This window comes from Salmo salar, chromosome ssa28, assembly GCF_905237065.1.
Source record: "Salmo salar chromosome ssa28, Ssal_v3.1, whole genome shotgun sequence".
In the NCBI taxonomy this organism is placed as follows: Eukaryota; Metazoa; Chordata; class Actinopteri; order Salmoniformes; family Salmonidae; genus Salmo; species Salmo salar.
The window spans coordinates 29,009,122-29,024,658 of NC_059469.1; the positions used below are offsets into that span (position 1 = coordinate 29,009,122).

At 49.6% G+C, this 15,537-nt stretch overlaps 1 protein-coding gene across 1 annotated transcript in view; it reads right to left on the bottom strand.

Annotated features, from left to right (window-relative positions):
- The window catches only part of LOC106589827 (neuromedin-K receptor), a 29,151-nt gene extending 13,665 nt beyond the window's left edge, over nt 1-15,486 (bottom strand). Inside the window, exons 1-3 of the mRNA XM_014180211.2 lie at nt 14,896-15,486; nt 12,145-12,339; nt 11,379-11,529 (exon numbers count right to left, since the gene is read on the bottom strand). Coding sequence (XP_014035686.2) covers nt 11,379-11,529; nt 12,145-12,339; nt 14,896-15,296 — 747 coding nt within the window. The 5' untranslated portion in view covers nt 15,297-15,486. The remainder of the gene's footprint in view (nt 1-11,378; nt 11,530-12,144; nt 12,340-14,895) is intronic.
- Nucleotides 15,487-15,537: the final 51 nt, after the last annotated feature.

Sequence of the window (15,537 nt, forward strand, 5' to 3'; positions counted from 1 at the left end):
CAGCCCAACACACTGAGACAGCCCAACACACTGAGACAGCCCTGCACACTGAGACAACACAACACACTGAGACAGCAAAACACACTGAGACAGCCCAACACACTGAGACAGCCCAGCACACTGAGACAACACACTGAGACAGCCCAACACACTGAGACAGCCAACACACTGAGACAGCCCAACACACTGAGACAGCCCAACACACTGAGACAGCACACTGAGACAGCCCAACACACTGAGACAGCCCAACACACTGAGACAGCCCAACACACTGAGACAACACACTGAGACAGCCCAACACACTGAGACAACACACTGAGACAGCCCAACACACTGAGACAGCCCAACACACTGAGAAAACACACCACACTGAGACAGCCCAGCACACTGAGACAGCACAGAACACTGAGACAACACACTGAGACAACACAACCCACTGAGACAACACACTGACACAACACAACACACTGAGACAACACACAGACAGCACAGAACACTGAGACAACACACTGAGACAGCCCAACACACAGAGACAGCACAACACACTGAGACAGCACAACACACTGAGATAATACAACACACTGAGACAGCCCAGCACACAGAGACAGCACAGAACACTGAGACAACACAACACACTGAGACAACACAACACACTGAGACAACCCAACACACTGAGACAGCCCAGCACACAGAGACAGCCCAACACAATGAGACAGCCCAACACAATGAGACAGCCCAACACACTGAGACAGCCCAACACAATGAGACAGCCCAACACACTGAGACAGCCCAACACACTGAGACAGCCCAACACACTGAGACAGCCCAACACCCTGAAACAGCCCAACACCCTGAAACAGCCCAACACCCTGAAACAGCCCAGCACACTGAGACAGCCCAACACACTGAGACAGCCCAACACACTGAGACAGCCCTGCACAATGAGACAACACAACACACTGAGACAGCCCAACACACTGAGACAGCCCAACACACTGAGACAGCCCAGCACACTGAGACAACACACTGAGACAGCCCAACACACTGAGACAGCCAACACACAGAGACAGCCCAACACACTGAGACAGCCCAACACACTGAGACAGCCCAACACACTGAGACAACACACTGAGACAGCCCAACACACTGAGACAGCCCAACACACTGAGACAGCCCAACACACTGAGACAACACACTGAGACAGCCCAACACACTGAGACAACACACTGAGACAGCCCAACACACTGAGACAGCCCAACACACTGAGACAGCCCAACACACTGAGACAGCCCTGCACACTGAGACAACACAACACACTGAGACAGCAAAACACACTGAGACAGCCCAACACACTGAGACAGCCCAGCACACTGAGACAACACACTGAGACAGCCCAACACACTGAGACAGCCCAACACACTGAGACAACACACTGAGACAGCCCAACACACTGAGACAGCCCAACACACTGAGACAGCCCAACACACTGAGACAACACACTGAGACAGCCCAACACACTGAGACAACACACTGAGACAGCCCAACACACTGAGACAGCCCAACACACTGAGAAAACACACCACACTGAGACAGCCCAGCACACTGAGACAGCACAGAACACTGAGACAACACACTGAGACAACACAACCCACTGAGACAACACACTGAGACAGCCCAACACACTGAGACAGCCCAACACCCTGAAACAGCCCAACACCCTGAAACAGCCCAACACCCTGAAACAGCCCAGCACACTGAGACAGCCCAACACACTGAGACAACACACCACACAGAGACAGCCCAGCACACTGACACAACACAAAACACAGACAACACAACACACTGAGACAGCCCAGCACACAGAGACAGCACAGAACACTGAGACAACACACTGAGACAACACAACACACTGAGACAACACACTGACACAACACAACACACTGAGACAACACACTGAGAAAACACAACACACTGAGACAGCCCAACACACTGAGACAGCCCAACACACTGAGACAGCCCAACACACTGAGACAGCCCAGCACACTGAGACAGCCCAGCACACTGAGACAGCCCAGCACACTGAGACAGCCCAACACACTGAGACAGCCCAACACCCTGAGACAGCCCAACACCCTGAAACAGCCCAACACACTGAGACAGCCCAACACACTGAGACAGCCCAACACAATGAGACAGCCCAACACACTGAGACAGCCCAACACACTGAGACAGCCCAACACAATGAGACAGCCCAACACACTGAGACAGCCCAACACACTGAGACAGCCCAACACCCTGAAACAGCCCAACACCCTGAAACAGCCCAACACCCTGAAACAGCCCAGCACACTGAGACAGCCCAACACACTGAGACAGCCCAACACACTGAGACAGCCCAACACACTGAGACAGCCCTGCACACTGAGACAGCCCAACACACTGAGACAGCCCAACACACTGAGACAGCCCAACACACTGAGACAGCCCAGCACACTGAGACAACACACTGAGACAGCCAACACACTGAGACAGCCAACACACTGAGACAGCCCAACACACTGAGACAGCCCAACACACTGAGACAACACACTGAGACAGCCCAACACACTGAGACAGCCCAACACACTGAGACAGCCCAACACACTGAGACAACACACTGAGACAGCCCAACACACTGAGACAACACACTGAGACAGCCCAACACACTGAGACAGCCCAACACACTGAGACAGCCCAACACACTGAGACAGCCCTGCACACTGAGACAACACAACACACTGAGACAGCAAAACACACTGAGACAGCCCAACACACTGAGACAGCCCAGCACACTGAGACAACACACTGAGACAGCCCAACACACTGAGACAGCCAACACACTGAGACAGCCCAACACACTGAGACAGCCCAACACACTGAGACAGCACACTGAGACAGCCCAACACACTGAGACAGCCCAACACACTGAGACAGCCCAACACACTGAGACAACACACTGAGACAGCCCAACACACTGAGACAACACACTGAGACAGCCCAACACACTGAGACAGCCCAACACACTGAGAAAACACACCACACTGAGACAGCCCAGCACACTGAGACAGCACAGAACACTGAGACAACACACTGAGACAACACAACCCACTGAGACAACACACTGACACAACACAACACACTGAGACAACACACAGACAGCACAGAACACTGAGACAACACACTGAGACAGCCCAACACACAGAGACAGCACAACACACTGAGACAGCACAACACACTGAGATAATACAACACACTGAGACAGCCCAGCACACAGAGACAGCACAGAACACTGAGACAACACAACACACTGAGACAACACAACACACTGAGACAACCCAACACACTGAGACAGCCCAGCACACAGAGACAGCCCAACACAATGAGACAGCCCAACACAATGAGACAGCCCAACACACTGAGACAGCCCAACACAATGAGACAGCCCAACACACTGAGACAGCCCAACACACTGAGACAGCCCAACACACTGAGACAGCCCAACACCCTGAAACAGCCCAACACCCTGAAACAGCCCAACACCCTGAAACAGCCCAGCACACTGAGACAGCCCAACACACTGAGACAGCCCAACACACTGAGACAGCCCTGCACAATGAGACAACACAACACACTGAGACAGCCCAACACACTGAGACAGCCCAACACACTGAGACAGCCCAGCACACTGAGACAACACACTGAGACAGCCCAACACACTGAGACAGCCAACACACAGAGACAGCCCAACACACTGAGACAGCCCAACACACTGAGACAGCCCAACACACTGAGACAACACACTGAGACAGCCCAACACACTGAGACAGCCCAACACACTGAGACAGCCCAACACACTGAGACAACACACTGAGACAGCCCAACACACTGAGACAACACACTGAGACAGCCCAACACACTGAGACAGCCCAACACACTGAGACAGCCCAACACACTGAGACAGCCCTGCACACTGAGACAACACAACACACTGAGACAGCAAAACACACTGAGACAGCCCAACACACTGAGACAGCCCAGCACACTGAGACAACACACTGAGACAGCCCAACACACTGAGACAGCCCAGCACACTGAGACAACACACTGAGACAGCCCAACACACTGAGACAGCCCAACACACTGAGACAGCCCAACACACTGAGACAACACACTGAGACAGCCCAACACACTGAGACAACACACTGAGACAGCCCAACACACTGAGACAGCCCAACACACTGAGAAAACACACCACACTGAGACAGCCCAGCACACTGAGACAGCACAGAACACTGAGACAACACACTGAGACAACACAACCCACTGAGACAACACACTGACACAACACAACACACTGAGACAACACACAGACAGCACAGAACACTGAGACAACACACTGAGACAGCCCAACACACAGAGACAGCACAACACACTGAGACAGCACAACACACTGAGATAATACAACACACTGAGACAGCCCAGCACACAGAGACAGCACAACACACTGAGACAACACAACACACTGAGACAACACAACACACTGAGACAACACAACACACTGAGACAGCCCAGCACACAGAGACAGCCCAGCACACAGAGACAGCCCAGCACACAGAGACAGCCCAACACACTGAGACAACACACTGAGACAGCCCAACACACTGAGACAGCCCAACACACTGAGACAGCCCAACACACTGAGACAGCCCAACACACTGAGACAACACACTAAGACAGCCCAACACACTGAGACAGCCCAACACACTGAGACAGCCCAACACACTGAGACAACACACTGAGACAACACACTGAGACAGCCCAACACACTGAGACAGCCAACACACTGAGACAGCCCAACACACTGAGACAGCCCAACACACTGAGACAGCCCAACACCCTGAAACAGCCCAACACACTGAGACAGCCCAACACACTGAGACAGCCCAACACACTGAGACAGCCCAACACCATGAAACAGCCCAACACCCTGAAACAGCCCAACACCCTGAAACAGCCCAACACCCTGAAACAGCCCAGCACCCTGAGACAGCCCAACACACTGAGACAGCCCAACACACTGAGACAGCCCAACACACTGAGACAGCCCAACACACTGAGACAGCCCAACACACTGAGACAGCCCAACACACTGAGACAGCCAAGCACACTGACGACAACACACTGAGACAGCCCAACACACTGAGACAGCCCAACACACTGAGACAGCCCAACACACTGAGACAGCCCAACACACTGAGACAGCCCAACACACTGAGACAACACACTGAGACAGCCCAACACACTGAGACAGCCCAACACACTGAGACAACACACCACACTGAGACAGCCCAGCACACTGAGACAACACAACACACTGAGACAACACACTGACACAACACAACACACTGAGACAGCCCAACACACTGAGACAGCCCAACACACTGAGACAGCACACTGAGACAGCCCAACACACTGAGACAGCCCAGCACACTGAGACAGCCCAACACACTGAGACAGCCCAACACACTGAGACAGCCCAGCACACTGAGACAGCCCAACACCCTGAGACAACACACTGAGACAGCCCAACACACTGAGACAGCCCAACACAATGAGACTGCCCAACACACTGAGACTGCCCAACACACTGAGACAGCCCAACACACTGAGACAGCCCAACACACTGAGACAGCCCAACACACTGAGTCAGCCCAACACACTGAGACAGTCCAACACACTGAAACAGCCCAACACCCTGAAACAGCCCAACACCCTGAAACAGCCCAGCACACTGAGACAGCCCAACACACTGAGACAGCCCAACACACTGAGACAGCCCTGCACACTGAGACAGCCCTGCACACTGAGACAACACAACACACTGAGACAGCCCAACACACTGAGACAGCCCAACACACTGAGACAGCCCAACACACTGAGACAGCCCAGCACACTGAGACAGCCCAACACACTGAGACAGCCAACACACTGAGACAGCCAACACACTGAGACAGCCCAACACACTGAGACAGCCCAACACACTGAGACAGCCCAACACACTGAGACAGCCCAACACACTGAGACAGCCCAACACACTGAGACAGCCCAACACACTGAGACAGCCCAACACACTGAGACAGCCCAGCACACTGAGACAACACACTGAGACAGCCCAACACACTGAGACAGCCAACACACTGAGACAGCCAACACACTGAGACAGCCCAACACACTGAGACAGCCCAACACACTGAGACACACACTAGCCCAACACACTGAGACAGCCCAACACACTGAGACAACACACTGAGACAGCCCAACACACTGAGACAGCCCAACACACTGAGACAGCCCAACACACTGAGACAACACACTGAGACAGCCCAACACACTGAGACAGCCCAACACACTGAGACAGCCCAACACACTGAGACGAGACAACACACTGAGACAGCCCAACACACTGAGACAGCCCAACACACTGAGACAGCCCAACACACTGAGACAGCCCAACACACTGAGACAGCCCAACACACTGAGACAGCCCTGCACACTGAGACAACACAACACACTGAGACAGCCCAACACACTGAGACAGCCCAACACACTGAGACAGCCCAACACACTGAGACAGCCAACACACTGAGACAGCCAACACACTGAGACAGCCCAACACACTGAGACAGCCCAACACACTGAGACAGCCCAACACACTGAGACAACACACTGAGACAGCCCAACACACTGAGACAGCCCAACACACTGAGACAACACACTGAGACAGCCCAACACACTGAGACAGCCCAACACACTGAGACAGCCCAACACACTGAGACAACACACTGAGACAGCCCAACACACTGAGACAGCCCAACACACTGAGAAAACACACCACACTGAGACAGCCCAGCACACTGAGACAGCACAGAACACTGAGACAATACACTGAGACAACACAACACACTGAGACAACACACTGACACAACACAACACACTGAGACAACACACTGAGACAGCACAACACACTGAGACAGCACAACACACTGAGATAATACAACACACTGAGACAGCCCAGCACACAGAGACAGCACAGCACACAGAGACAACACAACACACTGAGACAACACAACACACTGAGACAACACAACACACTGAGACAACACAACACATTGAGACAACACAACACACTGAGACAACCCAACACACTGAGACAGCCAACACACTGACGACAACACACTGAGACAGCCCAACACACTGAGACAGCCCAACACACTGAGACAGCCCAACACACTGAGACAGCCCAACACACTGAGACAGCCCAACACACTGAGACAACACACTGAGACAGCCCAACACACTGAGACAGCCCAACACACTGAGACAACACACCACACTGAGACAGCCCAGCACACTGAGACAACACAACACGCTGAGACAACACACTGACACAACACAACACACTGAGACAGCCCAACACACTGAGACAGCCCAACACACTGAGACAGCCCACACTGAGACAGCCCAACACACTGAGACAGCCCAGCACACTGAGACAGCCCAACACACTGAGACAGCCCAACACACTGAGACAGCCCAGCACACTGAGACAGCCCAACACCCTGAGACAACACACTGAGACAGCCCAACACCCTGAAACAGCCCAGCACACTGAGACAGCCCAACACACTGAGACAGCCCAACACACTGAGACAGCCCAACACACTGAGACAGCCCAACACACTGAGACAACACAACACACTGAGACAGCCCAACACACTGAAACAGCCCAACACACTGAGACAGCCCAACACACTGAGACAGCCCAGCACACTGAGACAGCCCAACACACTGAGACAGCCCAACACACTGAGACAGCCCAACACACTGAGACAGCCCAACACACTGAGACAGCCCAACACACTGAGACAGCCCAACACACTGAGACAGCCCAACACACTGAGACAGCCCAACACACTGAGACGAGACAACACACTGAGACAGCCCAACACACTGAGACAGCCCAACACACTGAGACAGCCCAACACACTGACACAGCCCAACACACTGAGACAGCCCTGCACACTGAGACAACACAACACACTGAGACAGCCCAACACACTGAGACAGCCCAGCACACTGAGACAACACACTGAGACAGCCCAACACACTGAGACAGCCAACACACTGAGACAGCCCAACACACTGAGACAGCCCAACACACTGAGACAACACACTGAGACAGCCCAACACACTGAGACAGCCCAACACACTGAGACAACACACTGAGACAGCCCAACACACTGAGACAGCCCAACACACTGAGACAGCCCAACACACTGAGACAACACACTGAGACAGCCCAACACACTGAGACAGCCCAACACACTGAGACAGCCCAACACACTGAGACGAGACAACACACTGAGACAGCCCAACACACTGAGACAGCCCAACACACTGAGACAGCCCAACACACTGAGACAGCCCAACACACTGAGACAGCCCAACACACTGAGACAGCCCTGCACACTGAGACAACACAACACACTGAGACAACACACTGACACAACACAACACACTGAGACAACACACTGAGACAGCACAACACACTGAGACAGCACAACACACTGAGATAATACAACACACTGAGACAGCCCAGCACACAGAGACAGCACAGCACACAGAGACAACACAACACACTGAGACAACACAACACACTGAGACAACACAACACACTGAGACAACACAACACACTGAGACAACACAACACACTGAGACAACCCAACACACTGAGACAGCCAACACACTGAGACAGCCAACACACTGAGATAGCCCAACAAACTGAGACAGCCTGCACACAGAGACAGCCCAGCACACTGAGACAGCCCAGCACACTGAGACAACACACTGAGACAGCCCAACACACTGAGACAGCCCAACACACTGAGACAACACACTGAGACAGCCCAACACACTGAGACAGCCCAACACACTGAGACAACACACTGAGACAGCCCAGCACACTGAGACAGCCCAACACACTGAGACAGCCCAACACACTGAGACAACACACTGAGACAGCCCAACACACTGAGACAACACACTGAGACAGCCCAGCACACTGAGACAGCCCAACACACTGAGACAGCCCAACACACTGAGACAACACACTGAGACAGCCCAACACACTGAGACAGCCCAACACACTGAGACAACACACTGAGACAGCCCAACACACTGAGACAGCCCAACACACTGAGACAGCCTAACACACTGAGACAACACACCACACAGAGACAGCCCAGCACACTGACACAACACAAAACACAGACAACACAACACACTGAGACAGCCCAGCACACAGAGACAGCACAGAACACTGAGACAACACACTGAGACAACACAACACACTGAGACAACACACTGACACAACACAACACACTGAGACAACACACTGAGACAACACAACACACTGAGACAACACAACACACTGAGACAGCAGAGCATCTCTGATACCATGGCATATACAGTGAGGGAAAAAAGTATTTGATCCCCTGCTGATTTTGTACGTTTGCCCACTGACAAAGAAATGATCAGTCTATAATTTTAATGGTAGGTTTATTTGAACAGTGAGAGACAGAATAACAACAACAAAATCCAGAAAAACGCATGACAAAAATGTTATAAATTGATTTGCATTTTAATGAGGGAAATAAGTATTTGACCCACTCTCAATCAGAAAGATTTCTGGCTCCCAGGTGTCTTTTATACAGGTACGAGCTGAGATTAGGAGCACACTCAAAGGGAGTGCTCCTAATCTCATCTTGTTACCTGTATAAAAGACACCTGTCCACAGAAGCACTCAATCAATCAGATTCCAAACTCTCCAGCATGGCCAAGACCAAAGAGCTCTCCAAGGATGTCAAGGACAAGATTGTAGACCTACACAAGGCTGGAATGGGCTACAAGACCATCGCCAAGCAGCTTGGTGAGAAGGTGACAACAGTTTGTGCGATTATTCGCAAATGGAAGAAACACAAAATAACTGTCAATCTCCCTCGGCCTGGGGCTCCATGCAAGATCTGACCTTGTGGAGTTGTAATGATCATGAGAACGGTGAGGAATCAGCCCAGAACTACACGGGAGGATCTTGTCAATGATCTCAAGGCAGCTGGGACCATCGTCACCAAGAAAACAATTGGTAACACACTACGCCGTGAAGGAATGAAATCCTGCAGCGCCCGCAAGGTCCCCCTGCTCAAGAAAGCACATATACGTGCCCATCTGAAGTTTGCCAATGAACATCTGAATTATTCAGAGGACCACTGGTGAAAGTGTTGTGGTCAGATGAGACCAAAATGGAGCTCTTTGGCATCAACTCAACTCGCCGTGTTTTGAGGAGGAGAAATGCTGCCTATGACCCCAAGAATACCATCCCCACCGTCAAACATGGAGGTGGAAACATTATGCTTTGGGGGTGTTTTTCTGCTAAGGGGACAGGACAACTTCACCGCATCAAAGGGACGATGGACGGGGCCATGTACCGTTAAATCTTGGGTGAGAACCTCCTTCCCTCAGCCAGGGCATTGAAAATGGGTCGCGGATGGGTATTACAGCATGACAATGACCCAAAACACATGGCCAAGGCAACAAAGGAGTGGCTCAAGAAGAAGCACATTAAGGTCCTGGAGTGGCCTAGCCAGTCTCCAGACCTTAATCCCATAGAAAATCTGTGGAGGGAGCTGAAGGTTCGAGTTGCCAAACGTCAGCCTCAAAACCTTAATGACTTGGAGAAGATCTGCAAAGAGGAGTGGGACAAAATCCCTCCTGAGATGTGTGCAAACCTGGTGGCCAACTGCAAGAAACGTCTGACCTCTGTGATTGCCAACAAGGGTTTTGCCACCAAGTACTCAGTCATGTTTTGCAGAGGGGTCAAATACTTATTTCCCTCATTAAAATGCAAATCAATTTATAACATTTCTGACATGCGTTTTTCTGGATTTTTTGTTGTTGTTATTCTGTCTCTCACTGTTCAAATAAACCTACCATTAAAATTATAGACTGATCATTTCTTTGTCAGTGGGCAAACGTACAAAATCAGCAGGGGATCAAATACTTTTTTCCCTCACTATACATGGACCAGACATGGGTTTAAGCGCTTGATTTAGTGCAGCTCAAGCATTTGAAGTGTTTGTCTTTGTTTGGTATGCATATGCAATGACTATACTGGTAGAATACTGGACGCAGTGCTTCCAGTAAATAGAGAGATACACTTTTAAAAAACACAGGTTCTTATAAACTATTCAGTCAAGGCTTTGCATCAATATGACATAGCTGACCTTGCGTTTGGCCTGGATCTGGTTCTGGTAGTGGTCTGAGGTCTCCCCCGGTACCTCACTGCCCCACAGTGTCTGGCCAATAAGGCTGTAGGTGACCAACATCACCAGCAGGGGGAGCAGGTAGATCAGTGTGATCAAAGCTATCTGGTATCTGTGAGACAGATGTTGAAGGTCAAGTATTACAGACACAAATAAGTGATAACGTGGGCTTGGGCTTGAAACATCCCTTTCTAATAGAGACTTTGAAGTATTGAACATAAAAAAAAATGAAGCATGTATTTCTAACCATGAAAAAAAGACAAAAAAAAGGTGCTATCTAGAACCAAACAGGGTTATTTGGCTGTCCCCATAGGAGAACACTTCGAAGAACCCATTTTGGTTCCAGGCAGAACCCTTTTGGGTTCCATATAGAACCCTTTCCACATAAGGTTCTAATCTACATGGACCCAAAAAAAAGAGTACCGCCTGGCACCAAAAATAACCCTTTTGGAACCCTTTTTTCTAAGAGTGTACATTCAGACCAGAGATCAACACCAGTCCTCGGGGTCCGGAGTGGTGTCACACTTTCCCCCCATCCCTAGCAAACACAGCTGATTAAACTAATTACATTCTAAACTCAAGATCATGATTAGTTGATTATTGGAGTCTGCTGTGTTTGCTGGGGCTTGGGCAAAAGTGTGACACCAATTAGGCCCCCGAGGACTGGAGTTGCCCATCCCTGATCTAGACAGACATATTGCTGAGAAAGGTACTGTGGGTGTCTCACGTGAGATGGTGTTTCCCACCATAGTCATCAGGCCAGTTGACGAAACAGATAGTCCGTGGTGGATAGTACTCGGTGACAGAGTAGTAACACTGGGGGAATGCCAGGGAGAATGCCACCGCCCAGATGAGACCAATCACAATCTTGGTAGATGTGGAGGATAGCCTTAGTTTCAAAGGGTAGATTATGGCCAAGTATCTGTGGAAGAGAACCAAGCAAAGGTCAGGTACAGTCAGAGCCCTATAACAGTGCATGTCATTGGCTGCTTAGACCGCTGAAGACTGAAATGTTCTGAAAACCCTGGTGACTCACTCATCAGAATTTCACTGTCATGATGAATGAATGGGAGGGTCCTCATTCTGTAATAAACTCAGCAAAAAAAAGAAACGTCCTCTCACTGTCAACTGCGTTTATTTTCAAGCAAACTTAACATGTGCAAATATTTGTATGAACATAAGATTCAACAACTGAGACATAAACTGAACAGGTTCCACAGACATGTGACTAACAGAAATGGAATAATATGTCCCTGAACAAAGGTAATCAAAATCAAAAGTAACAGTCAGTATCTGGTGTGGCCACCACCTGCATTAAGTACTGCAGTGCATCTCCTCCTCATGGACTGCACCAGATTTGCCAGTTCTTGCTGTGAGATGTTACCCCACTCTTCCACCAAGCCACCTGCATGTTCCCGGACATTTATGGGGGGGTATGGCTCTAGCCCTCACCCTCTGATCCAACAGGTCCCAGACGTGCTCAATGGGATTGAGATCCGGGCTCTTCGCTGGCCATGGCAGAACACTGACATTCCTGTCTTGCAGGAAATCACGCACAGAATGAGCAGTATGGCTGGTGGCATTGTCATGATGGAGGGTCATGTCAGGATGAGCCTGCAGGAAAGGTACCACATGAGGAAGGAGGATGTCTTCCCTGTAACACACAACATTGAGATTGCCTGCAATGATAACAAGCTCAGTCTGATGATGCTGTGACACACCACCCCAGACCATGACGGACCCTCCACCTCCAAATCGATCCCGCTCCAGAGTACAGGCCTCGGTGTCAAGCTCATTCCTTCGACGATAAACGCGAATCCGACCATCACCCCTGGTGAGACAAAACCGCGACTCGTCAGTGAAGAGCACTTTTTGTCAGTCCTGTCTGGTCCAGCGACGGTGGGTTTGTGCCCATGGGCGACGTTGTTGCCGGTGATGTCTGGTGAGGACCTGCCTTACAACAGGCCTACAAGCCCTCAGTCCAGTCTCTCTCAGCCTATTGCGGCCAGTCTGAGCACTGATGGAGGGATTGTGCATTCCTGGTGTAACTCGGGCAGTTGTTGTTGCCATCCTGTACCTGTCCCGCAGGTGTGATGTTCGGATGTACCGATCCTCTGCAGGTGTTGTTACACGTGGTCTGCCACTGCGAGGACGATCAGCTATCCGTCCTGTCTCCCTGTAGCGCTGTCTTAGGCGTCTCACAGTACGGACATTGCAATTTATTGCCCTGTCAATTTATTGCCCATCTGCATGCCTCCTTGCAGCATGCCTAAGGCACATTCACACAGATGAGCAGGGACCCTGGGTATCTTTCTTTTGGTGTTTTTCAGAGTCAGTAGAAAGGCCTCTTTAGTGTCCTAAGTTTTCATAACTGTGACCTTAAATGCCTACCGTCTGTGAGCTGTTAGTGTCTTTACAACCGTTCCACAGGTGCATGTTCATTAATTGTTTATGGGTCATTGAGCATGGGAAACAGTGTATAAACCCTTTACAATGAAGATCTGTGAAGTTATTTGGATTTTTACGAATTATCTTTGAAAGACCAGGGTCCTGAAAAAGGGACATTACTTTTTTTGATGAGTTTATATGACATGACATAACTTCTGTTCATGAGAGCTTTGAAAACAGCAATGTCTACAATACAACCATAGTTTGAACTCATTAACATATTTATAATTGAATACAAAAAGGATGTGGTGCTGATTTCAGGGTGATGTTGCAACCAGAATTAACCGGCTGTCAACGAAATATCTGATTGAATGTCATTAATATCGTGAAAACACACACACACACACACACACACACACACACACACACACACACACACACACACACACACACACACACACACACACACACACACACACACAGAGAGAGAGAGAGTGGGAGACAAACAGAGAGAGAGAATTTAAGCCAATGTATAGCACAAAAGTTAAACAGTATAGATCCATAGTTATATGCAGAAAAATATACGAATTGTCCCGATATCAACAGAATATGTGTATTTAGGTAGGCTAGTGCGCTCTTTTATGCGCGCACAGACATGCACTGTGGTGAACACACAAGACGATAAAACCCGGTGAAGCGATAAATTGAATATTTAGAAAAAATCTCGTGTTGTTAAGCAAATTAAAACAATATCAGAATTATAATGTACTGCACTCTTATCATCTCCAGTGCTCAGTACGCTATATTGGAAAAAATATTCATATAAATCAGAAATATAATAAAAAAATCAGCATGTGATGATTATTGTCCACTTCAATGACAAGTAGCTTCATTTGGCATGTATCTGAGTGATACAGACATTGTTGATAAGATTGATTATATGTCTTCTTGGGAACGTGCGTAATTTGAAGACATTCACCATGGTTTGAGTGGAAATTGCAATTTTTGATTTCCCTTGACAATTATTGTAGTCTCTACCGACTAGAGCAGTCTGTTTCACGTAATAGCAAGGCTCGTTGTATGTTCTTACCGGTCAACTGCAATAACTGCCATAGAATAAACGCTTGAGCACATCGCTGTGATGGGATAGAAGTTCTGAAACCTACAGTATCCCAACCCGAAGTACCAGTCGTTGTGTGTAGAATATACAAAATTGAAGACAGTGTTGAAAGTAGCCATTGACAAGTCCGAGAATGCAAGATTTACTATAAAATAGTTAGTCACTGTCCTCATTCTTTTGTGAGCCAAAATTATCCAAATTACAGTGACATTTCCTGCGACGGACACAATCACTATCAGTGAATAAGCAATTGCCCACAACGCCACTTGCCAATCCGGCTGTTCAAAACGATTGTTTGTCGTCTTGTTTCCATAACTCTGAAAATATATGGTTGTTGAGAGGTTGACCGGTTCCGACGTCGTTGTATTCATCTCTATATCACACTAGACAAAATCCCTTTCGCGTTTTGGGCAATTAATGATTAGTTCCGATGTCTGCTTCTTGAACAAAAATCACAATTTCAAAACCATTCAGGTGTTGTGAAGTCCAAGGACCCTCTCCGGCTCTCCTGCTATTTCTGAAATGCGCTTCATGGCCACAGAACTTTGTCAGTCTTGTCAGTGGCGCGTGCGTAAAGCTGAGCTGCCAGCGGTGATTGGAGAGCTAGCGGTT